Below are 25,979 nucleotides of genomic sequence, written 5' to 3'. Positions count from 1 at the left end.
GGACCTCCAAGGAGGTCATTTTCCCAACACCCACCCAGAGATGGCCATGGAGGATAAGGACTCGGAAGGATCTGCCAGAGGGCAGCACCAGGGCCCCAGACAAAGGACAGGGGGGTTTCTCCCAGACAGCAGAGGTGGGGTTTCAGGGAGGAACTTCCCCACTGCTGAGGGCAGAGCCTCAAGCTGCCTGCTGGCTGGATCTTCCCAACACTAGGAACTACAAGCTGCCGTGCACCCTCCATCCTTCCCTTTGGACGCAGGGTTTTATGGTGGTGGTTTTCTCTGGCCCATCATGGTATTCTGGGTGTGTGTTAGGCTGTATGGGCAGTGAGATCAATTATCCTTTTAGTTCATGGGTATCCAGACCACATATGAGTACCCAGGAGCCAAGTCTGGACCCAATGGAGTGGGTCCATCTCCCAGACATCCTCACCTCTGAGATGACTATCCTAACCGGGTAGGGCTTCGGGTGTCTCCCCTGGGGAGGAGTGGGTGTGCTCTGTCGGTGGGGGGAACAGTGGACTGGATCGTTGGTGACCCAAAGCCCAGACTGTGGCAAATAAATGGCTAGCTGGTCACCAAATCTGTTTTTGCTTCCTCCTGGACTGCCTGGAAGCTAGGTCGTGCCACATGACCGAGCTCTGGAGAACAGAATCAGCAGGGCCCATGCACACCTCTTCCTCCCAGGCCTGGCCCACAAACCCTCCCCTTCATGCCCCTCCCTGCTCATCCCCTTCCACCACAACTCGGGAAGTCACGGTGAAGATGGTGCAGCTTCAAGGTGGAGACAGACCAGCCCTGAATCGGCGCTCTGAAAAGAGCTGCTCACCTAAGTGTCCATCGACAGATGAATGGATAAAGAAGATGTGGCACATATATACAATGGAATATTACTCAGCCATAAAAAGAAACGAAATTGAGTTATTTGTAGTGAGGTGGATGGACCTAGAGTCTGTCATACAGAGTGAAGTAAGTCAGAAAGAGAAAAACAAATACAGTGTGCTAACACATACATATATGGAAATCTAAAAAAAAAAAAAAAGGTTCTGATGAACCTAGAGGCAGGACAGGAATAAAGACACAGACGTACAGAATGGACTTGAGGACATGGGGAGGGGAGAGGGTAAGCTGGGACGAAGTAAGAGAGTAGCATTGACATATATACACTATCAAATGTAAAATAGATAGCTAGTGGGAAGCAGCTGTATCGCACGGGGAGATCAGCTTGGTGCTTTGTGACCACCTAGAGGGATGGGATAGGAAGGGTGGGAGGGAGACGCAAGAGGGAGGGGATATGGGGATATATGTATACATATAGCTGATTCACTTTGTTATACAGCAGCAACTAACACACCATTGTAAAGCAATTATACTCCAATAAAGATGTTAAAAAAAAAAAAAAAAGAGCTGCTCACCCATCAGGAACAGTGTTTATAACTTTAGGTGAAGGAGAAGTCAATGTCTGTGTGTTTAACCACGGGTGTTGAGAGTTTCTCTGTTACAACAACTAGTGTTACCTTAAGACACGTTGGGATCTGAACATATTTGTGCCTCTGTGATTCTGAGCTAGATGTGTGGGTCTGAGCAAATGTGTCTGTGCCTGTGGAATTAAGCATGTGTACGCCTCTGAGGCCCTGTGTATGTGTGCATGGGGCAACGCCTCGGTAGGGATGGGCACACGTGGGCTGAGTGCATGAGGCTGCTTCTCTGGGTCTGAGCACACGTGGGCTTATATGAAGCTGAGTACACACGTATGTGTGGGTCCTTGTGGGTCTGTGTGCTCACGTGGTGAACACAGAAGCACGCATTTCACTGTGTCTGAACAGGTGTGATTGGCCTGAGGGTCCACGGATATGTGAGTGTCCTTCTATGTGGAGCTGCATGTGTACCTCTAAGCATATGAGTAAGTACACCAGCAGCTGTGAGCGCCCGTGTGAGTCAGTGTTGGCCTGACTCTGCGTGTGTGTGTGTTCACGTGTGTGTACACCACCGTGGGACTGAATACGAGTATGCATGCCTTGAGGGGTCTGAGCACGTGTGTGTGTGTCTGAGCATAAGGCATGCACATCAGAGTGAGCCTCGGAAGGTCTGAGCTGAGGTGGGGCTCCGAGGGTCTCCTTTCCTGGGGCGGTGGGGCAGGGGCGCAGGTCCGTGAGTCTGAAGAAATGTGTGTGTGTGCGTGGATCCCTGGGTCTGGGCACACACAGCCTGCCTGAGGACGCGCACACGTGCGCCCTCATGGCTCTCAGCACACACGTCGGTATGCGAGGGTATGCCTTTGAGGATGTGTGTGTCTTAGAGTACGTGAACAGATGTGCAGGCGACTGTAGGTCTGAGCCCCAGTGTATGCGTGGGTGGTGCTGTGACACTCATGCACCTCTGTGAGCCTGGGCGCAGACGTGTACATCCCTGAATTCACACGCCCACGTGCGCATGGGTGTGCCTACATCTCAGAAGGTCTGCGCATGTTGTATACGTGCCTGCTCTGAACACGCACACACGCACCTGTGATTCTGAAACATCTGTGAGCGTCTGTAAGTCTGAGCTCACGTGGAGGATTCTGTGGCCTGAGCACATGTGTGAGCATGCGTGTGATGCAAGTGGATTTGTACACGTGTGTGTGCCTCTGTGAGCTGAGTGTGGATGTGGAATTCTGAGAGTCTGAGGATTCGTGTATGCCTGGGCCTCGAGGGTCTGAGCACATAGGTGTACGTGTCTCATGAGTGTGTGAAATATGCAAGTGCTTCTGAGCACGTGCATGTGATTCTGAACATCTGGTCTACTCCTCGATGGATGTGCACATGTGCGCTTCAGGGGTCTGTGTGTGCATGGATGTGCAGCTGTGAGCACATGCAACTGCCTTGGTGGGTTGAAGACATGCTGCATGTGCACCCTTGTGCAGCTGAGCTCATGTGTAAGTGTCTAAACAGGCAGACACCTGTGAGTCCACATCTAGGTGTGGAACCCTAAGTCCACACATGCAGGACCGTAGCTCTGAGAACACGTGTGTACCTCTGTGAAAATGTGCACATGTGTATGGGTTTGTCCGTGTTCATCGGACTTCTGGGGCTCTGAATACGTGCGTGTCTCTAGATCTAAGCACCTGGTGCCTCTTTTGCTCTAGGCACAAATGGTGTGTGTGCCCTTCAGGTCTGAACACATGAGTACCTGTGGAAGTGGATGTGCGTGAGCTTGCTGGTAGGTCCATAAATGTTTGTGCCTGGATGTGGGCGTGCCTCTGGTCAGACACGAGTGTGCATGTAGCTGGGTTCCTCTGTGGGTCTGAGTCTGCGTGTGCACTTCCTATGTGTCTCGAGGGGTGCAATTCCTACCGGGGCGCATAACACAAGGTGTGGGACAGGCTGGCTAAGGCAGCGAGGGGCGTTGGGTCACGTTGCCTACGAGGCGGGGCAGGTCCCCATAAAGGCACTCCCGTTCAAAAGAAGTTAAACACCGTGTCCATCAACACAGTACTCTTGGCTGGGCTGCCAACCTCAGGTAAAATAACTGCTAGATGATGGGCTCTCCAGGCTGAGGAGGCTGGGACCTATGGTCCATGGAGGGGCCCAAGTCAAGGGAAGGTGTGAAACGTTTCAGGGATGACCCGAGGCTTCACACCTGGACCCAGGAAGGAAGATCTGGCAGGTGAGAGGGGTGCAAAGAGCCTGGGGTCAGCCCCTGGGTAGCTGCTGTCTCCAGCCAGGCTGCCTCCACCTCTGACGCTGACCTTGGAGCCCAAGGAGTCCTGGTCGTCTGCTAGAGAAAAAGCGTCCCTGCACTGGGGGCACAAGAGGGCTCTGGCCTGAGTCCCCTCCCTCTGCAGGCGGCGTGTATCACAGTCTAAATCCACCTGAGGGACCTTGGAGTCATCTTGGTCGTTGTCTGGCCTCCCATCAAGATAAAAATCCAATTTAAGCACTTCAGGGCAGTATGAGCGTGGAGGTGCAAACATACGCGATGCACATCTGCAGGGGAGCCTGTGGGTTGGGTCGGTTTTCTCTGGGGGCTCAAGCATGCACTCTGCCCTCCCTCCCTCTTATTTTTAAAGCTGGGTGCTGGGCTGGCCCGCCAGCCTCTCCCCATCCCCCAGTTTCCATTCCTCCTCCACCCTCCTTGTCCCCTCACATACTTGGCCCTTTGATGCGGGGAGGGCAGCTGACCCGCCCACTTCAGCTCCTCCTCACTCCGTGGTCCCAACACAGCCTAAAAGAGCTCGGCCCACCTGTGCACGTGCTCAGCATCACACCCAGGCCCCGGACAAGACCCTGCGCTGGGGCTGGGAGGCCAGAATTTTGGTGGACAGGATGCGGCCTTGGGGTAGCCCAGTGTGCGCTTCCCGGCCCTGCATCATGGCCATCTGCAGGGTCCAGGGAGAGCAGAGGCTCCTCCTGTCACCCGGCAGTTCCCACCCCCGAGTGTGCAAACACGTGCAGCAGGGCCAAGCCGGGTCCTTTTCTCGTGACCGCACAGCCTTTTGTCCCCAGAGTCCCATCCCGGGGCTCTCAGGGGACCATTTGTCACAGGCACCCCCCGCAGGCCTGGGCTTGAGGTACTGTGTCCACCTATAGGAAAGCCCCACCAGTGACTAGGTAGGGGGAAAAGCCGGGTGCAAGGAGAGTGCTGTGTCGAAGCTGCCAGATTCCCAGAGCCTCCCAAAGCAGCGGTGGGGTGTGAGGGTGCATCCCTGAGCCGAGATCACCCAGTGAGATGGAGGGGAGAGCCCCCAGCAGTGGAGGGTGTCTGTCCAGAAAGCACTGGTCCTTGGCTGTGGATGAGGAGGGCTTTCCAGCCCAGCAGCCGGAGGCTCCCCCAAGGACCTCAGGGCCCAGGACTGCCAGAACAACCCCCTCAGCTCTGGCCTACTGGGGGGACACAGAGCAGTCAGGCTTCAGCCTCTGGGCCTGGCGGCCGGCGCCCCAGAAACCTCTCTGCCCTTGGTCTCTGGAACCGGAGCCTCTGCTCCAAGGCTGCAGGGTCTCCTGGCTCTACTCACACTCCTTCCTTGGTTGCAGCCCACCCTCACCCTCAGCCCCAGAGTGTCTCTTCTGGGGCTGGCAGACCCCCTAGGCTCATGCCCAGGCCAGATTCACAGGATATGCCCAGGTCACACTGCCCACCTCAGCTGACCCCATCACCCCCCGCCCCGACCCTGTAGGCACCTGCCCCAACCTCCAGCCTTCCAGTACCAACAGCCCAGGTGCCACACACTGCAAAGTAACGGAGAGAAGTCTCTGGAAACCCAAGCAAGGGATGAGGCTCCCAGGGGCTCATCCAGGACACCACCAAGCCCACGCGCTCCCACTGGGAAATCTGGCCACATCCAGTCTCCCTCCATTCCCATCGCCAGCCTCAAGCACCAGGACCTCAGCTCCTCGGGCCCTCCGTCCCCTCAGCTCCTCCCAGCCACTGCCCACCTGTTCAGAGGCACCCCCTGTGCCGCTCCACACCCCACACTTCTGAGTCGGCACCCAAGGCCCACCCCTGCCTTGCCAATCCGGTCTCTCTCTCTCTGGGGCTGCACCCTTCTCTCCAGCTGGAAGCATCAAGCAGAGCCCTGGAATGCCTCCCCCAGTAAGCCTTCCCTCCCAGCTCCGCTCTCCTCTTATAGCAGCTCCCCCACTAGAAATCTGGACCAGACCCCAGGCCCAATCTCCCCGGGGGACCTCATGTCTGGCTGGGGCACCTCCTACCCAGCACGCTGCCCGACACTGTGTAGTAACTGCCCCAGCTTGGCCTGGCAGCCCCGGCAGTGTCTGGCCACCTCCCTGACTCTGGGAATGAGGAGGGTTCGGGAGCCAGCAGAGACCTCCTCTTCCAGCGACCAAAAGAACACCAGGCCTCGGGGACTGATGGGAGTTGCAGTTCTGGACCCAGGAGTTGATGGGAATTGTAGTTCCTAGGCCTGTGTTCCCCATCCCCATCCCCCACCCACCCCGCCCCCGACACACACACCATAAGGACTCATGGGAGCTGCAGTTACTCATCTTTCTAGGGGAAAGTCTCCCTCTTTCCCTCCCGGCATCCCTTGGCCCTCAACCCCAGGACCCCAAGCTAAGGACCTCACTATCTCTGAGGGGCACCAAAAGGCCAGAAACTGCCTCGCCAGGGGGCGTTTGCGGGACCTGGGGCAATGGTAGGAGGGGAGAGGAAGCTATCAGGGAAAGCTAAGGCTTGGCAGCAGGCCCCTCGGGCTTGGGCCAGGTGGCAGGGACAGTCGCCCCCCTCCCATCAGTGTTGCAGCGGGCCCGGGGCAGGGGAGGGGGGAAAGGCACTCACCAGTACTGGGCTCACACTCCTCCAGGTCCTCGTCATCGCTCGGACACTCGGCCGAGGCCACCAGGAGGTCATCTGTGTTCTTGGGGGCGAGAGGAGGGTGGGGGGAAAGAAGAGGGTTCCAGGGTGGGTCAGCAGGCCCCGCAGCCACCTCTTGAGGCACAGGGGATGAGCCCTGGGCTGAGACACACACCCTGGTCCACACCCCAGCTCTCTCATCGCTTGCTGGGTGACCGTGGGCCTCCACCTCCCCTGTGCAATGGTAGACTGAACAGCGCCTGCCCTGCAGCGGTTCCCTCGCTCCTGGAGATCAATGAAACAGCACACGTTGTGCCTTTTATTTCTGGGAAGCCTCGGAGACTGGACCCCGGAACCGGAACTGCAGGGCCAGAGCAAGGGGGCCCAGGGCAGCAGGGAGGTGAGGCACAGGGGCCTCTGGAGGCCAGCACAGGCAGACACGGAGCAGGACCTGGGGGGTTTCGTGGCTCCAGCCTCACCACCCCACCACCTTCATCTCTCTCCCAACCCCCTTCCTGGAGCCTGGAAACCCAGCTGCATACAATAATTAGGGCTGTGGTTGCCATGACAACAGGAGTCGACTCTGTCAGCGTTTTCTCTCCTCCTGCTTGCAAAGAAAGAGAATCCCCAAGATGAGTGAGTGTTAAGGGGTGGGGGGGATTCTCAGGGGGTGCTAGGGAAGAAACTCAAGGAGGGAAACCCAGAATCCAAGCAGGAAGGGACTCTGAGAGACTTCGGGTGCAGGGAGAGGGCCAGGCTGAAGGCCAAGGATGGGAGGAGTCCGGGGTGGGTAGGGGGTGAAACGTCACATCTTGCTTCTTCCCCACCGCCTGAGCTTCGGACACTGCAGCCCTCACCCAAGGGCAAGGTGGGACCTGGAAGACTAATTTTCCTTCTGTATCTCCGCCCCTCTCCCCTGTGCAGGCTCCACCAGCACAGCTATGACCCCTAGAACCCCACCCTTCTCTTCTACCTGGATGGTCTGCCCATCACCTCACACTGAGACTGGACGGCCCTTCTTGCCATTGGGCACTGGGCATGGCTGGTGCCCAACCTCGGCTAGAGCCAGGCCTTTCTCCCAGGGCTCCCCGCTCCCTAGGGCAAGGCCTGGCATTCAGGTCCCCTCGATTTTCTTGGCATTGAAGGCAGAACGGAAGGGGGTTCAGGCTTGACTCCCTTGCCTGGACAAGGCTGTCAGCCAGACCCAGGCCCCTGCAGCACTGACCGGAGCTCAGAGAACCCAGCCCTCATTTACAGAGGCTGAAGGCAGGCTGGCGGTGGAGGTAGGACACGTCCCCATGGCCGACCCAGCCCCTCCCTCACCCTGGGAGGACAGAGGTCCCTCCAGGCCCAGAGGCCCACGGCCATGTGTGATGGGGGACAGAAGTAGCTTGGGCAGAGGGAGCAGGGTGACCAAGCAAGGTCCAATGTGCCAGGTGTGAGCCCTCCCCCCGCAGGCCAACAATGACCCGCAGCAACAACTAGAAAACTCAGCTGCACCCCAGGGCTGCCTTGGTAAGTCACATATACTCAATCGGCTTTGGCCACCAGAAGAGCCAGGACTGTCCTTCCCCAGTGGAGCCTCATTCTCAGGTACAGCCCCCTCCGGTGCTCCCCTGGGTGCAAGAGAAGATAAATTCAAACCTGACCCAGGGAGAGCACCTGAGCAGGTGGGGCAGGCGGTGGGGAGGGAGGGTAAAGCACCAGGGGACTGTCTGTACCGGCCCCGGCTCTGAGCCACAGGCATGGAGGACACTGAGGCCTGCTACACGGTGGCATCTACTCAAGGTCACACGGAGAGGACTTGTGAAGGCAGTGGGCTGGCAGTCCCACTGCAAGGACACCAGCCATCGGGGAGAGGCTGCTCCTGCTTCCATCAGCCTCGGAGAGGGGCTGCCACCATCGGGTGAGCCACCAGCCCCTCCGGTGCTGTCGTCTCTGTGCCCTGCACAGAGCGATGCCATGCTGGCTCCCTCCATCTCCCCCTCGATGCCCACACAACACTGGGCGTGGCGTTCATTATGGGGCAGGCAGAGGGGGTCATTCCACCCCTCACCCCCAGCCCGGACTTCCTCTCTCATAAGTGGGGTGGTCTTCCCTCAACTCTGGGAATGGCCCCCCTAGAAATAGTGGTCACCTCCACATCTACAACATCCCTGGTCATCAGGGTGACAACCGCTTCGAGAAAGGAGACCTTGGGGACTTCCCTAGTGGTGCAGTGGTTAAGACTCCGTGCTCCCAATGCAGGGGGCCCGGGTTCGATCCCCGGTCAGGAAACTAGATCCCACATGCATGCCACAACTAAGAGTTTGCATGCCACAACTAGGGAGCCGGTGAGCCACAACTAAGGAGCCGGCGAGCCACAACTAAGGAGCCCGCCTGCCACAACTAAGACCCGGCACAACCAAATAAATAAATAAATAAATAAATAAGTAAATAAGTAAATATATTTCTAAAAAAAGAAAGAAAGGAGACCTTGCCAGCCCCACCTAAACCATAGTCCCCTCAGACCCTTCCTGAGCGCCACAGTTGCTATGCAGACATCAGCCCTATTCCCCACCTGCAGCCCGGTCCCTCGTGCACCGGCGGAGGGGCCCTCACCTGGGTGGTGCTGTCCCTCAGCGTGGGGGAGCGGCCCCGGCGCGTGGTGGTAGTGGCCATGGTGGTGGTGGTCTCCATGATGGTGGTAGCCATGTCGGCCAGCAGGGTGGTGGCCGTGGTCTCCGCGCTGAGCAGCACGGACGGCCCCTCCCCCACCAGGCGCAGGTGGCCCTCGGTCCGCACATTGGGGTCGCTCTCGGCGGCCAGCGCCAGCACCTTGAGCCCATTGTAGTAGAGGCCGGACACCTGGCCCTGGAAAGGGCGGCCCTGATCCCGGCCCCCAATCTTGATGGCAGCCTGGCTGTTGAAGATGGTCAGCTGGCGGCCTGGGGGGGAGGGGAAGGGGCAGGAGAGACAGACAGAGGGGGGACAGGCAGTGGGGAGGGGGGAGACCAGAAAGGGATAGGGAGAATGGAGGGAGATCCAAGGGAGGGAAGGAGGGGTGGGGGTGGGGTGGGGAGGGAGAAAGGAGGAAGGGGCAGACACCAAAGGGAAAGTCCTTGTCAGCCACTAGGCCAGCCCAGCCAGGTCGGGACCCTGGACAGGAAGGGTCCCCAGGGCACACTTGGGCTGGGAAAGGGGGCCCAGCTCCCCACTCTCCCCACCATGCTCATGCCTCTGGCCTTCCCATCCCCCCTCCTCTCCTGCTCCAGGGGCATCACCCCCCTTCTTTCCCTTCCCTCAATTTGACCCCCCACCTTCCCTCTCTGCTTCCCCAAGCTTCCCACACCCGGTGTCCAGCCCCAAGCCACAGAACCCTCGGAAGCAGCAGGTAGAGGCGACAAAAAGGCAGAGACAGAGCAGCCACTGCCAGGCCACAGGGTCAGTGCATGTCAGGGCAGGGATGGAGATGAGACCGAGGGGTGGAGAGTGCATGGGAGGAGCGCCAGCGTGAGTGAGGCTGGGAGCAGCCGCGAGGACCTCACTCCACCCTCCCAGCCACCACCAGGCCCTCTGACCTCTGGCCAGGCCCCCCTCTCTCCTCCTCCCCTCCAAGGCCCAGCCACTGCCTGGGGATCAGGCCCTGGAGAGCAGAGACCTTCCTTCCCCGCCAGGATGTGCAAGCACAGAGATGGAAAATGTTAAAGGGACCTTGCTTCGCTTGCTGACAGCCAAGAAAAACCCACTCCAGCTCCAACCTCGCTCTTTACTTAGCAGTTACACCTCAGAATTCCCACCTGGGTGGGGTTTGGCTGTTCTGTTTGGTTTTAATGGATCTGGGGGTCAGTTTAACCCTCTGAGTTTGTTGCTTTGGTTTGGTTTTTAGAAAAGATATTTATTGTGTTTAAGTTTAGATTTAACTTTGGTTTTGATGTTGCTTATTTTGCGGGGGAGAGGGTCAGAGGAACTACTAAGTTGCCCCCTGCTCCCCTGGACCTTCAGCTGCTGGTGCTGGGGGGGTTTAAGATCTGGCTTAGCCCTTGTTAGCCTCTGGTTAGTGCTTCGTTAAAGATCTGGTTTAGAGTTACGTGCCTATAAGCCCTGCCCCCGAAACCTGGGCTGAGGACAGTCCAACTTGTGAAACCCACACCCTCCTTGGAAACACGGGTTCCCTGGGACACCCAGGCCTCTGGGGCACCCAACCATCTGTCTGGCCTCTGGCCGATGATCAGCCAGGGGTGTGTCTGCTCGGCCCCTCTGCTCAACCTCTGTACCTCCTCCAGCTCTCCCTCCGCCCAGCACCTCCCTCAGGCCTGGAGCAGGGTCACCGTCTTACAGATGGGGGAGCCGGAGCCCACAGAAGCTGAGAACTAGTGAGTGGCGGCTGGACACCAGACCCAGAGAGGCCCCTGAGAAGCACTGCATCCAGAGTTTATTCCCACATATGAGAATTATGAGAAAAACGAAGGGGAGAAGGTTCACAGTGGTCAAATGAGTTTGGAAAACAAACATTTCACAATTACACACGAGGTCTCTCTCTCACAGGACCTCTCAGAGCCTTTATTAAAATCCATGTCCATAGGCATCTCCAAGAGGGAGAAACAGGATTCAGATTTCTCAAGCTCATTTCACCACAAATCTCTCTCTCTCTCTTTTTTTTTTTAACCACAAATCTCTTTATTGTGAAGCATCTCATGGGACTTATGCTTCACAGGACATGTTTTGGAACTGGAAAATGGATTCACTCAATAAATATTTATTGAGAACCTACCACACGCCAGGTGCTGACAGTAAAGTAATCCCCCCAAGAATGCCCAGCTTTTGTTCTCAAATACTTTCCTGCTCCTCATTTCATCTCATCCTCACAGCACCCCGTGTGAGGCAGGCTGAGCTGGGATCACCATCCCTGCCTCCCCAAGGAGGGAACTGAGGCTCGGGAAGGGGAAGCCTTGAGCAAGGCCATGCAACAAGTGAGCTCCTCTAGCCACACTCTGGGAAATACTAGAGCATGTGGCCCAACCCTTCACTTTCTAGAAGAGGAAATAGAGGCCTAAAGAGAAGATGTGACCCTGCAGCTAGTAAAGGATGCCTGGGGTTCCAAACCACCGGCAGGAGCTCTTCCCTCATCTGGACCACAAGTCCCGCACCCCCACCCCCTCCCCGGCCTGTCCGGCTCTCCCTACCCTTGGGGTCACAAGTTGTCCCAGCCTCAGCCCAAGCTGCTCCCTTGGCCTCTCTGATTCCGGGAGAAGGAGGTGGGTAATGGAGGGGAAGCTACATAGGTGAGCCAACTAGGCCCCTGGGGCCCCACCCACCACGAACTCCTCAAAGGGTTAAAGTTCACCCCGCTGGAGAGAGCAGGCCCAGTGTGGCTGGGCGCTGTAGGTTTTAGCGATGTCTGTTCGTCCCTTTAACTTTTTGTCCTGTTATGGATTTATCACATCTGGTTATGAGCATGTTTAGTCCCCGCTGGCCGTGTGGGGGGCTGGGAGTGACATTGGGGGTTTTAGCTGGGGCAGGCCCCAGTGGACATTTAAAAGCTCAGTTATCAGCTGGTTAGGTGGAGGTTTAACAGTTCTACTTCCCCCCTAGAGTTTAGCCTTAGAGGTACAGAGCTCGCCCCCTCTCCAAAGGGAATGGGATGGCTTTGCCCTTGGCCCCAACTTCCCTTGGTGACAAGTGGCCTTCTCCCTCACACCCAGCAGCGCCTCACACGTACGGCCGCTTAGCCAGCCTGTTCTGTCTTCCTCATCAGCTCAGCAGGCACAGGAATCCCTGTGGGACGGCCACCTCTTCCCCATCTCCTAGTCTCCCTGCAACCTCCACTGCTTCTAGGAGACCTTCTGGACCGAGGTGGGCCCATTCCAGAGATAGCTGCCCCACAGACACTCTCTCAGGGTGGCAGTCTTTCCAGTAGGAACTGAGCCCCCCACTCTTCCCTTTGCTCCTCAGATAACCCTGGTGGACCCTTCCTACCCGCCTTTGGATCCTAGGACCAGCACTTGCTGCTTCCCAAAGCCTTCCTGCTTCTCAGTGTGCTGTGGCCTTCAGCTGGCCCTTGACAAAACCTCTGAGCCAACAGGGCAGCTCCCTCCCAACCTGCACTCCAGCCTGCTTTCCTGGAGGGGTTCCAGAATCTCCCCTATGACCCTAGTCCCTTCCCAGGTTTAGAAAGAGACCAAGGCCTCTCCCTCTTCTAGGAAAAGCCCCGCCCCTGCCCAAACCACCACTCTAAAAGACAGGGACCCTTGACAACAGAGAGGAAGGGAACAACCTAGCCGGACAATTGTCCTTTCACTAGGGGGTGGGCGACGGGGAAGGCACGGATGGGGAAAGAGAGAGCTCTGCACCTTTAAGATAGTGTTTTTAAAGTTAATTAATTAATTAATTAATTAATTCTGGTTAATTACCTTTGTCGAGCAGCCATTCATCTACTACTCGACCAAGCCGGTAGGGGATTCTCTGTCTAGCAATCGCCAGGCGCTCGTTATCAAAGTTTCCTTGGAAAAGTTTAGAAAGACAGTAGGTTTCTCAGGCGGCGAAGTCCAAAGGAATTAGAAGAGTAATTATGCATTTCTCAGGAGACTCAGAGTAAGCAGCGACATCCAACGGAGAGGGGGCCAGGTCCACCCAAGGCGGGAGAAGAAACGCGGGTCCCTCGTCCTCCCTCCGGTCCCCCTCCCTAGGCTCCTGTGCAGAGCCAGCCCCACCCTGGGGGCGGGAGCAACCCAAAGAAAGAGAGAGGGACAAAGAAGAAAAGGAAAGGGGAATGGAAGAAAAGGCAGCTGGAAGGTCAAAGGTCAGAGGTTAAACAGGTTTGTCTGTGCTCTCCCAGTCTGCCCACTTCCTTCCCCATCCCAGAGGGGGGCAGAGGGGCGGGGAGGGGCATTTAGCGGGTTTAAGTTAGGGGGTGGGAGGCCTCAGTGGCCCGGCTGGTTACTGCGTTTAGAGGGCTGTTTAGAAGTGGGAGGGACGGGTTAAGCGGGGGTTTATGCGGCATTTAAGGGGTGGCCCAGCACACGCATTTAACAGTGAGATTTAAACCACTTCTCGAAGCCCCCTCGGCTCCCTTTACCTTCCGTGCTCAACCCCCAGCTTCCCCTCACCTCCCACACCACCCCACCCCACCACCAGCTTCCATCTGAATCCCCCCAAGCCCCCCCCGCCGCTCTCACTGCAGGCACTTCCGGCCTTCTCACCCTGGTCACAGGTGCCTGCTTGTGGCAGCTGGATGTCACCCAGCTGCCTCGCCCACCCGTTGCATCTCACCTCCTCTTCCACCCCTGGTCCACCCTACAGGCACCCCAGCCCTCCTCTGCCTGGCGGCACCTTGCTCTCTTCCCCCTCTCTCTCAGCTTCATTCCAAGACCCTCAGACTCCTCTCCGCTCAGGTGCCCTCTCCTTCTGGCCCTGGGGAACCCAGCCCAGCTCCCACTTGAGCCTTCCTCCTTCAAGTTCCTCCCCCCACAGTTCCTAACCTCCGCCCCTCCTCTCAATCCTGGCTGCCCATCTGGATACACACCTGTTCTTCTCTCCACTCACAGGGAGGAAGGAGGATGTGTGTGTGTGTGTGCGTGTGTGTCTGTCTGTCTGTGTCTGTGTGTCTGTGTGTCCTGTGAGCTCTTCCCCAAGGCTGTGGGTGATCCCAAACTGCAGCCGTGGAAATGGAAATGATTTCCTTTGGGAATCTGGCCACTCTACCCACTGAAACCACTTACACGATCTTCAGTAACATGCATGCCGGGGGCATTTTCCCTCTCATCTCCCACTGCACAGCTGCGCTACCTGCCCAATGAGACCTGGGCCTGGGCCTGCCTGCATACACATCCCGTGAATGAGCCCATGGTGTGTTCACGCGAGCATGGATGGGGCCTCCCTAGGTGCTTGCGAGGCAATGAGACGCTGCCTCCCCACAGATTCCACAGGTTCTGAATCCACAGATTCAGGTCACTTGTGTTTCAGACAAAAATGGATCATCCATTTGTTTAGTCACTCAACAAACATTTCTTGAGTGCCTGTTCTGTTCCTGGTGCTGGGTACTGGAGATGCAAAGATGAAGGTCCGGTCCTTGACCATGGGAGCCCCAGCCAAGCAGGAGAGACTGGCAAGTGACCAGCAGTGTCCTGTGTTCTGTTATAGGTAGCACAGCCCTGGGGACGGGGCTGGGAGGGGCCCTAGAAGACACTGGAGGAGAAGTATAGTAGCCAGAAGAGGGTCAGACAGGGGAGGGGAGGGAGAGGGCGCACACAGACAGAGGCAGAGAGGCAGGAGGGCAGGAGGCATTCGGGCACCTACCTGCACTGGGATAGTTGTGGGTGCGTCTGTGTGTCTGTGTGTGGCATGTATTTGTCTGTGTGCGGGTCCTGAGAAGGAGGGAAGAATGTATGTGTGTCTCACTGGCACACATAACAATTCTAACAAAAGCTCCGTTTACACAGCACCTCTGAGCACCTCTGCTATGCCACGCCATTCTAGCACTCTCCTTAGGTTATCTCATGGAACTCTCACGGTACGGCTATGAGGTAGATATTATCCCCAACTTTCAGAGGTAGAAACTGAGATCCAGAGGAGCTAGATGACTTGTCCAAGGTCACACAGCTTGTCAGTCAGAGATCCAGGATTTAAAGGCAGGTCCTGCTGACTTGGAGTCCCTGGGCTGTGTCTCTGTGCCTCCTAAGAGTCTGGGCCACGCACACTGCTAACCTGGCCTGCTGGCGTTGTTCAGGGTGACTCTCAGCTTTCGTAAGGGATCTGCTGCCACAGGGCACACAGGCAGCCGCCAGGCCCTCAGGTTGTTCTGCTTGGCAGGTAAGGGGGCACCCAGTGGCCTTCCACACCCCAGCCAGGGGTCCCTGAGCAGAGGAGAGAAGGCGTGACTCCTCTAACCTCACATCCAGCCTACTGGGCTCCAAGGGGAGGAGCTCTGGCTTGACATGGTAAAGCCTTCATGCTCCCCAAGTCCAGCCTTGTCCAGTGTAGGCTGGTGTCTTCACTGGTGTGTGTGTCTAAGACAGAGCGAAGTCTGATGCCCACAGAGCCTGGCCTGTCAGTGTCTGCGCATCTGTGGGGCTCAGCACGGGAGCGTTTATGTGCCTGAGTTGCCCTACACATGCCCAGGCCCTGGTGTAAGCTGGCATCCCTCTGTAGGGCTTTTTTTCCCTTGTGTCTGTCTGACCATGTGAATATTTGCAGTTGTCTGTGTGTCTGGGGCTGGCCTGCATGTTCGTCAGCCTCTGAGTTTCTTAGGGGGCCGTGTGGTTCTCTTTATTTCCAAGGGCTGCCTGAGAGTGTCTGGGTACAAGCCTGCATGACTGTGAGTCATGAGCCCACACTGGCATTTTCATCCCAGCATAAGCGGGTCCATGAGGGTTTGCACACTTGAACCTCTCACTGTCCGTCTGCCCACGGCCCTCTCAGCCAGCATGGGGCAGCTTCTCTGGGCACCACTTCTGCCAGGAGAGGGGCTGAGCCCAAAGACGCTCTCTCTGCTTCTCAGGGGCTGCTTCTCAGTCGGCCCCCGCGCGTGTGACTCTGCAGTGTTGCTCAGCCTGTATCTCCACATCTCTGTGTTTCTGCGGTTCTTCTGCAGTACCTCCACTTCCCCTCCCTCTTCATCTCCCACTCTGGGGCTCTCTTCCTCTCCCTCCCAAGGCTCTGGGCACCTCCTCTCTCGCTGGCTGGGTCTGCGCGACAGCGGCTCCATATATCTCCCTGCATCCCTCTGGGAGCTGCCTCCGTCTTGGCTTCTGTCTCGGTGACTATTTCCATATCTCTCCCTTGCTCCTCCTCTGGTTTCCTCTCACTCTGAGGCTCTTTTTCTGCCTCCCTCAGATTCTTGCAGGGTCTCTGCCTCCTCATGTCTTTCAGGTCCTCATTTCTGTCCCTCCCCTGTGCTCCTCAGACCTTGGTGTGTCCTCGGCCACCACAGCTGTCACACTGTTGAACTGGGTCTCTTTGCATCTCCGTGCTCCCCCATCCCCAAGAGTGTGAGCTCCCTGCAAGCAGGGGCTGTATGCTGTGTCCTCAGGGCCCAGCACAGGACCTGATACTAGTAGGTTGTCAATGAAGGTTTGTTGAAGGCACTTGACCTATTTTTCGCTCTTGTTGTCACTTGTCGCTCTCTCCTTTTCACCATGTCCCTTACTTCTCGAGACCCTGGGGTTCCTTTTCTCTGGGTCTCCATGGTTACTTCTCTTCCTTTATCGAGATCACCTAATATGAACCTTTGACTTGCTCTTTGTAAAGACCTGGGTTCTTGCCTTGGTTCTATCCTTGGGAACAGCCCTGCCTCCTTGCCAAGATCCGTTTTGGGTTACTTCTGGATCTTCTCTCTTTGGTTTCTGCATCTGCCTCCCCATTTCCACCTGTCCCTCTTTTCTCAACTCATCCTTCCCTCAATTACGACAGACTCCCTACCTCTACCTTCCTTCGCTCCTCTCCTCTCCCATCCACAAACTGGACCCTGGCCTTGCATCCTTGCCTGTTCAGCTGTGCCGCCTCCCTCCTAGCTGACCCACTCCCACAGTCTCGCCCCCACCCTACAAATCCCAACTTTTCCCTTTAGCCGCGCCCCGCCATCGTCCCGCCCCTACAAGCCACGCCTTTCCCGCAGCCGAAAGCCTCGCCACTTAACCCCGCCCCCGGTGCAGGCAGCTCTCCTATCAGAGGCCGCCCTGCCCGCCCTGCCCCGCCCCTCCCGCCGCACCTCCTCTGCGCCCCGCGCCGCCTACCTGCCGGGTACCGCTCATTGACCGGCCAGCTGTCCACCTGCAAGGTAGCATTGCCGCCGCTTCGAGTGAAGCGCACCACGTGGTATTTGCCGTCGCTCACGATGGCGTTGGGCTCATCGATGGTAATGTCGTCCGTGCCCACGTTAAAGATCACCCCCACGGTGCCCTGGTCCTGGGGACAGGGAGGTAGAGGTCAGGGATCCCGAAGGAGAGACTGTTCACTCCTTCTAGAACTCCACCTGTGAACACCACCGGTCCAGCTCTGCAGCATTTAACAGCTTTACAACACACCTCTCCCAGCCACGTCTTTACTGGACCTTTTCACCTGCCCAAGGAGGTGGGCAGGCTTGCCCCCTCCCCGCCTCATATGCAAGCAAGGGAGTAACTGAGGTTCAGAGAGGTTGGGGAAGCCACCGTGGGATGCACAGCATGGACCCTGGAGCACTTCCACTGACCACACCTGCCTGTTGCTTTTTGGTTCAATCAAAATGTTCACAAATGTTCACAGGGCACCTCCTCCATGCAAGGGCCACTGAGCCTCCAGGCCCCAGACAGGGACGACCAAGAGAAACCCAGGACCAGTGGGACCACAGAAGGTGGAGGCTTCACCAAGGCACAACCAACAGAGGAATCCACAGAAGCCAGCCCTGTGCCTGAGGAGGGTCTGGCCTCCCCACTCCTCACACCTCCAAGCTCAAGCCTCGCCTCCCCTGCATGTTCAGCACTGGGCAAGTCCCTGGGGGCTCTGGCACCAGGGCATTGGCAGGTGTCAGCCCATGGAGGTCAGGCCTGAGTGCGGGGGCAGCCCCTCTGCAGTCAAGGGGGCACAGGTATGGGGTCTGGACTGTGTGTTTTGGAGGGAGTCAGGTATAGAAAGAGATCAAGAAGACAAACCATGTTGGGCTTATTAAGGGAAGGTGAGCTTGGGGGTGTAATGGTAGAGGATAGGGCCGGCAGCTGGGAAGGGGCAGGAAGAGGAAAGACAGGGACTGAGGCCTGGAGAAGGGGAGCAAAGGGTCAGTCTGAGCAACCTCTCCCAGGCCCAGGCTCCAGAGAGGACCTGCATGGGGAACCCTGCAGAGGCCACCCAGGATCCAGCCCAGGAAGAGTTCTGTCCATGGTGCCAGAGTGAGAGGGAGAGCCTCACTGAACCCCTAAATGGTGCCAGGTCCTCTGTGGGTACTGTACCCACATGCTCTCCTCATCCCCACAGCAACCCTCTGAGGAATAGACAGCGTCCCATTCTACTGAGGGGGAAACTGAGGCTCAGGGAGGTTAAGTAACCTCCCCCAATCTCACAACTCATAAGAAAGGAACCCCAGATTTGAACCCCAATTGGCCTGACTCCAAAGCCAAGTGCTCTCTCCCGCTTTGCCCGCCAGTCTCGGGAGACACTGGCTCAGAGTGCTGGAGGTGGGGGTGATCTGAGAGGCTACTGAGGCCAACCTTCCTTCAAGACCAAAGACATCTAAAGAAGCCAGTGGAAGGCCCACTTGGCCCTAAACCCGAGCCCCTACTCCATTCCCCTGTACTACCCAGCAGCACCCCCGAACTCGGCCTCCTGAGTTCCTGCACCCCTCCTCCCACACAGGACAGACACTCGCACAGGCTCGCACAGGCTCACACAGTCACGGGGACCAGATCATCACGGAAGACACTACACTCCTGGAGTCTTCCTGAAAGACTGTCGCAGTCTGGCCTGGGCATGAGGAACCATTTAGTTGCCACCTCCAGCGCCCAACAGGGCCGAGAGGCTTGGCGGCACTGGGAGTGGGGATGGGGTGACTCACAGACGGGGCAGGGATTGGGGTTTTGCAGAGAGAGTTGGGGGGCAGGATGTGCAGCTGTGGCCCACTTGAAGATCCATGCCCTATCCCTTCCCCACTGTGGGTCCAGTTCTCCCCCTCCTAGAACCTGGGAAAGACACGCACACACACACACAGAGTCATACACACCCACACACACACACACACACACACACACACAGAGTCATACACATGCAGTGTCCCTCAGATGCAGCAAAGCAGGGAAACTGAGGCTGAGCTTGCCTAACAAAGGGTACTAGCAAGCCGCACTCATCTACCACCCACAGACTGACGACATCCAGGGAGAAGGGGTGGTCCCTGCTCCCCATGTGAGAGGAACAGACCTCAGTACTATTGTTAGTAATAGAATAACATCAGCCCCTTGGGTGCCTCTGAGGGTTTCTCCCCATGAGGCTCAGCTGGGTGGTGACAATGGTCAAGGAGCAGGAGTGGTCTGGGAGCCGGGATGGCAGAGGGCTGTCCAGGGCGGCTGGAAGGCAGGGCACCTGCGTTTCCTAGGAGGCAGCCGAGCCCAGAGCCCAGAGCCGTGCACTCCGGGGGAGAGGCAGCTCCCAGAGCTGCTCCCCACGTGAAGTCAGTTGTCACTTCTGTTAAAGTCATTAATTCCTAATTCCCCAATTACCTCATTAGGCGGCGGTGGGAGAACGAGGCCGCTCCTACAGCAAATAATTATGGGAGTCAAAATTAATTTGGCAAAGTGGAGCGACGCTTTATTAGAAACGTCAAATTGCTTTTCTCTTATTTTGCTGCCGCCTCCCCACTCTCTGAGAGCTGCTAATGACGCTGTGGTGGGAGCTGATATATCACCAGGGGAGGAAGGGGCTTGGGGGCTGCCCCAGGGGGCTTCAGCCCGTCGGGTGCCCAGCTCTCCCCTCAGAGCTGACCTCTCTCATGGCTCCCACGCTTCCTCCAGGGCCCCCGACCCTCGCCAGGCTCCCCATCCCAGGGGCAGCCCCGCCCTGCCCCGCTCCGCCGCCGTCTACAGCACCAGGCACCAGGCCTCGTTCCTCCATCACCCTTGCTCCTCCATAACCCGGCACGAGGCGAGGGCTGTGGGCAACTGCTGGGAGGGGAAAGGAGACTCCTTCTCCCTGCACCCTGATCCCCCTGCCCCTTCTCCTCAGCACTGGGGGAACCCCGTCCCCTAAACCTACAGGCACAGAAACAGAAGTTGTCAATGAAGCAGACACAGTACACCCACAGATCGACTCATCCAGGTGTATGCTCACAGATGCTCAGGATATTAGTGGACACAGTGCTTCCTACAGGCTGGGCAATGTCCTCAGTGCTTTATATACATGATCTCGTTTAAACCTGCGAGCATCTCTATCCTTTTATCATGCCATTACACAGATGAGGACACAGGCTCGGAGAGACAAGATGACTGCACTAGAACAGAGCAAGGACGTGGCAGAGTTGGAACTCAAACCCGGGCATCTGCTCCAAAGCCACACACTGCCTCTCAGGACTATGTGATGAGAGAGCAGCAGCCCTCACTCACAGAGAGGGACCCGGAAACACGGTCACACCTGCTACGCAGTCAGGAGACTGAAACAGCAGCAAACACCACACTGCCAAGAAATACAAATATAGAGCGACACACCTGATCAGAGGCCACGAGACTGTCCCCCATGGCGCTCCCCCCCCAGCACTCCTGACACGATCAACTTGCACGGGGCCCACACTGTCACATACAGTCACCGTCCGCACTGCCTCTCACGCAGGTGGAGACGCTCACACGCACGGAACTTCCAGGCCTTCTTCCCAGGCTACTCCTACTCTGCTTTCCTTTCCCCCTCGTTTCCCTGCCCGGCCTCCCAGGCCCGGTGTCCATCAGCTGCCACTTCTCCTCCAGCTCCGCTCCTCCAGCTCTCCTCAGACCTCCTTCCGTCCCTCCCTCGTGTCGGGGAAGGGGTGTGCAGGCTGGGGACCCTGAAAAGCTGTCGTAAGGAGGGGCCAGAGCCCAAACGAGCCTTCTCCCCTGGCTCCCTCGCTCCCCTGAAAGCTCAGGGCCCCCCACTCAGACCCTTCCAGCACACAGAGCCTGGCCAGCCTGTTCGACCCTCCCAGCTCGGGGGGTCCTGGCCAGGGTCACCATGTGGGATGCGGGCAGGGAAGGGAGGGGGCCGTAAGGGGCTGCATGGGTGGCAAATGGAGACTGAGGTCAGAGGCCCAAGGGTTAAGACAGTGGGCAGAGGGCAGGGGAGAGGCTAAGAGCAGAAATGAAATGTAGCCAGGCTTGCGGCCACAGGGAAGTGTGTGGGGCAGGAGCAGAGAGGGGGAAGAAAGGGGGCCGCCCGAAGACGAGAGTTAGGATGGAAACTGTGAGAAGAGGAGCCGCAAGCATGGCGGGAGGCCTAGAGGGAGGCAGTGGGAAGCAGCAGAGGGCGAGGAGGGGAGCTGGGCAGAGAAAACAGAGCTGAGCGGGACTGGAGGTCAGAGCAGAGATGTGGGGTAGGGCCAAGAGGTCAGGGAGGAATGAGCAGGGCCATGGCCAGAAAGGCTGTAAGGGAGGCCGGGTAAGGGGGCGGCTGGGAGGGCAAAGGTCATGGGAACAGTAATCACGGGCAGGGAGGCCCAAAGGAGGGGACAGGAAAAGGTGCAGGACACAGTGGGAGGCATAGGTGGTACAGGAGTGAGCAGGCAGCAGCCCAGGGCAGTCACAAGGTGGGGATGTTCCCACAGGCTGCAGGAGAAGGGCCGGGAAGGCTCAAGGAGGCCCCTGACTACATTCTGGAAGGTCAGAGACACAGACGGTCTCAGGGTGGGGAGCTGGGGAGCTTCAGGTCAGCGGAGGTGGCTCTGGGGGCCTCAGTGAACAACCGGGAGGAGAATGGGTCTCAGGAGCCGAACCACAGAGAGGAAACCCCAGCACTCAGGGAACAGAGGTTCTGAGGGCTCCACGGGAGGGAAGGATGTGAGGTGCTGGTCCCACGGCAAGAGAGGACTGAGTGGATTTGGGGTAGAAGGCTGGGGGGTCGGGGGCGCCGGCCCCGCGTCCTTACGATGTGCAGCTGCAGGTAGTCCCCGAGGCCGGAGGCACTGTCCACTCGCACCAGCACGGCGCTCCGCTGGTGCGTGCTGAAGCCCACGGCCAGGCGGTCCATCCTCGTGCTCGGCCGGTCATTGGGGGGCCATGTGTAGGTGATGAGCGCTCCCCCCTTCCCAAAGATGTATGTGGTCCCGGCTGCAGAGAGAAGGAAAGGGAGAGGGAGATAAGAGGTCAGGAGGGTGAGATTAGCAGGTCCTTGGGGCTGTGACCAGAGCACTGGGACACCAGGTTTAGGGTACGGGGCTTCAACTGTGATACCCACAGCGGCCACCAGGCCCTGCCCTCTTAGGGAACAGTTGACAGGCGGGTGCCTGGGTGGGAGCCCATGCAAGCGCACAGACAGATGTAGCTGCCTCATCAAGAATTCTAGCTTTAATTACAGCAAAACAGAGAGGTAATAGAGACAGTGACACAGAGAGAGAGAGCCCGGAGAGAGGCTGGCTGCAACGGGACAGAGAAGATCGCCAGGGACAGGCAGGACCCAGGGGGCCTAGCCCTGACCCACTCGAGTGCTCCCAGGGCTGGCAGAGGTGACAGGTTCGAGGTGTGTGCTTCTGTGGGGCCTGAGCTGAGCAGGCACCGAGGCAAAAGGAGCCCCAGGCGATGGCGGGAGGACGAGCAGGGGCTGTTTGCTCTGACTCACAGCCTGCAGGCTGGCCCCACTCCAGCACCTGCTCCCCACCCCCTCCCAAGCCCCTGCAAATCCTGGTCCCAGTTTGCCCCGACTCCCTGCTTCTACTCCCAAATAGGGGGCTGCCTGGGTGCCAAAACGGGGCGGGGGGGAGGGGGGGTCCTGGAGCCCTGCCCGGAAAAGAAGAGACAGACAAGGGGGTGGGGGGGTAGAGATTGACAGCCAGAGGAGGAAGGAGGCAGAGAGACAGATGGACAGAGAGGGACAGAGAGGGGTGTAGGTGAGAGAAAGCGGGAGAGTGGGAGCCAGAGATGATGAAGGGATCCCTCTCCTTCCCCTCCCCCACCCCACCCTCTCTCCCCCTCTGTCTCCTCTTTGCCATCCGGCTGCTGCCGGGGGGCGGGTGTGAGGTCCCTAACGATCTCAGCCCCAAAATAAACCCTATTAGTCGCCTTGTTCCCTCCTGCGGCTGCCTGGGCTCCCTGGGGGTGGGGGCAGACTGATGGCCAGGGTGGAGGCAGGAGTTGGGGCTGGTCACCCAGTTTCCGGGAAGGGAGCTTTGTCTGGGAGGCCTAGAGGACTAGTACTCTGGGGCCTTCAGAGAAGGGAAGACAACAATCTTGCATTCTTTAGAACATAAATGGAGCAGATGAGATTCATAAAATGCTTAATTAAATAATTAGCCACTAATGACTCCTCTCAAAGCACTTCTTGCGGGGAGAGGGGTTCAGGGGAGGACTTATCCAGAGAGAAAGAGAGAGGCAGATGGGGCCTGAGGGCAAAAGCCTGGAGTAGGCTGGGAGAAAAGCATGGCCTTGGGGGTGGGAGAGCTCTGGGTGGGATGGGAAGTCCGGGTCAGGGAAGGCCTGGGTTACTTCCCCGGAGCAAAACCGCTCTGCCAAGATGGCAGCCAAGCTGGTAACACTAAGGCCAGGCCTCTCACGCACCTTGGGGTCTCTCACCTCAGGGACTGGGAACCCCACTGTAGTTTGGGCAATCGGGGATCAGGGGCCTCTAGCCCAGGAAGCTCCTAGGCCCCCAAAGGAGGGGACTCCTGAGTGCCTTGGAGGGAGGCACCATCTGCAGGCCCAGGAGGAGCTGAGGAGAGAAGCGAAGGCTGTTGCCTGGGTCCCAGAGAGGCAGTGAGGCCAGCAGGGGGCTGGGGTGGGGGGAGCAGCAGCTGTCACCCAGAGCACTTGTCATCAGTGCCCTCCGTCTCCCCAGGCAAGGCTAGAGGGGAGAGATGATTCCCGGGGGGCAAGGCAGGTGGGAAAGAACCACCTTGATGTCAATTAACTGACATCTTGCCACAGCACATTGCAGGGAAAGCCCCCCGCGCAGAAGATAGAGGGAGCTCGGCTCTGCCCCCCCAAACTGAGGTATGCTTCCTACCTGAGGGCCCCGGAGGCTCAGTGGTGAGATCTGAACTCTCAGGATGGGGTCCCAGGATGAGGGTGGAGAGCTGGATTGGGGCAGTGAGCCACACACCCGCCCTCCGGCAGGTCACTGCCTGGACAGGGCAGGGCCCAAAGGCTAGGAGCAGGGTAGGCCTCAGTCAGCAACGGTCTCTCCACTCCCAACACTGCAGCACTCTGGAAAATCGGCTGTTTCCATGGTAACCGTAATAGCCAGCGTCCTCCCTTCCCCCTCCACTCACTCACAAGCTGCATGTACAAAATTTGGGGGGTGAGGAGGGCCAGGGGAGCTAAGGTGCTGACCCTCCTCCACATACACCCCTCCCTGCTTCCCGGACCAGAGGCTGCTGCCTCTCAGCCCCTGGGCTCCAGGGCCTCCCAGTCAGACGCAGGAGGGGCTTACTCGGTTTCTTGATCCCTCAGACCAGCAAAGGAAACTCCATCTACCTGGAGCCTCCCAAATCTCCCAGGTCTAGGGGAAAGGAGGCCCTTTCTCCTCACTTTCCCACCCCAGGAACCCAGACAGCACATCTGGCTGAGCCCGGAGAGGGCGTGAGGAGCGAGCACGCCCAATGCCCCATAGGGCAGCGAGGCCGGAGGGATCAGAGGCGGGGCGGGTGCTCCAAACCCCGGGCTCCGCAGCAGACACTTCCCCAGTGACGTACCCGCAGACCCCACACCCACACACAGGCCACGACGCAGCCAGCTGCGCACAAAGACCCAGTGTGGAGAGGCAGACCCCAGACAGGAGACAGCCGGGAAACATGGCGGTAAGCGCACAAAGACGGGCCCTGGCAGGCGGCGAGGGCAGCGGCTGGCACCGCGCAGGACGGGACAGGCGCACGGGTCCCCGCCCCCGAGGCCTATGGCGCACGGGCCGCACACCCCCGCCCCAGCCTCCCCCAGTCCCCAGCCAGGGCCCTGCTCGGCCGGGCCTCCCCCGGGATTTATTACACAGCTGCTCTCCCACTGCCGCCAGTTTTTTACGCGGGGCTGGCCTGTTAAAGCCTAAGGGCGTTTATTACACGGTGGGGGGATCGGGTGGAGAGACACTTCTTGGGCCGAAGAGGTGAAGGATGAATGGTTTATTGGACTGGGGCGGCAGTAATTACCCTGGGGAGACATTTCTCTCCCCGGCACCGCGCTCCAGCCCTCGGGCGCAAAGGGCTCGGGCTGGGGAGGACGCGGGCGGAGGGGCGGGACTCCGCCTGGTCCCTCCCCGTCCCTCCCCGCCGCGCTGCGTAGGCGCCTCCCGCCTCTCACTCCGCAAGCCGTCCTCTGCCCTGGCCACCGGACGCCCTGGGTCGGGGGGGGCGAAGGCACGTGGAGCCCAGGACACCGAACCACAGCTAGAACCTCTGAAAGGTTCCGGACAGGGCTCCAGAGAAGAAAGGGGCCAAAACCAAGGCCCATTATGTTGCCCTAGGGTGGTCCAGACCCATTGTTTTTGACCTCGCCAGGAAAACGCTAGTGAGCTACATAGTACACAACATTGCAGGGTGGAAGGGTGGGGAGCAACCCTGAAGCCCAAGGCAAGACAGCCTCTGGCCAGACACAAAATGCCACAGGCCCAAGTGGCCACCACCCAAAGGCCCAGGCCTGAAACCTTCTGCCCACACCCAACATAGTCCCCTCAATGCCTCCTGGACCCAGAAATTCACTGATCCAGTAAAACACTAAATGATCAAGAATCTTCTGTACAATTCCCACACACCTGCATTCTAGAAAAAAAAAAAAAAACACCCCAACCAACCATTAATAATGGTTAGCTTACCCAGACCCAAACAACATAATCATCCCATGTGAAAAACCACACATGCAGTGCTGCCCCTGTGGTTAAAACGACACGTGCAGACCCTCTGCCTGCATGTCCCTGCCGCATCAGAAGCCATGACAAAAACCTTCTGGTAGATCTAGAATCATGAGAGGATAAAACGTCCTGCACAATCCAGAAAAGCTGCAGTCCTGGGTGCCCACAGCCCACACCAGCTCTTTGTATACAGACCCTCACAATCCAAGGGGTTATCTCTCCAGATCCAGAGCCCCGGGCTC

General features: G+C 58.1%; 1 protein-coding gene across 28 annotated transcripts in view; it reads right to left on the bottom strand.

Moving 5' to 3' along the window:
* Positions 1-25,979, bottom strand: part of NRXN2 (neurexin 2) — a 109,085-nt gene that overhangs the window by 7,660 nt on the left and 75,446 nt on the right. For 18 of the 28 annotated variants that reach the window (XM_057553554.1, XM_057553555.1, XM_007174302.3 and 15 more), the window contains 5 exons: positions 21,835-22,016; positions 17,004-17,175; positions 12,684-12,773; positions 8,893-9,218; positions 6,277-6,355 (listed from right to left, as the gene is read on the bottom strand). In XM_057553554.1, coding sequence (XP_057409537.1) covers positions 6,277-6,355; positions 8,893-9,218; positions 12,684-12,773; positions 17,004-17,175; positions 21,835-22,016 — 849 coding nt within the window. The remainder of the gene's footprint in view (positions 1-6,276; positions 6,356-8,892; positions 9,219-12,683; positions 12,774-17,003; positions 17,176-21,834; positions 22,017-25,979) is intronic. The other 10 variants (XM_057553558.1, XM_057553559.1, XM_057553565.1 and 7 more) reach the window with 1 other exon arrangement.

Source organism: Balaenoptera acutorostrata, chromosome 9 (genome assembly GCF_949987535.1).
Source record: "Balaenoptera acutorostrata chromosome 9, mBalAcu1.1, whole genome shotgun sequence".
NCBI classification, from domain to species: domain Eukaryota; kingdom Metazoa; phylum Chordata; class Mammalia; order Artiodactyla; family Balaenopteridae; genus Balaenoptera; species Balaenoptera acutorostrata.
Note: the sequence above shows the minus strand (reverse complement) of the source record. Positions and strands in the feature narration are given on the sequence as shown.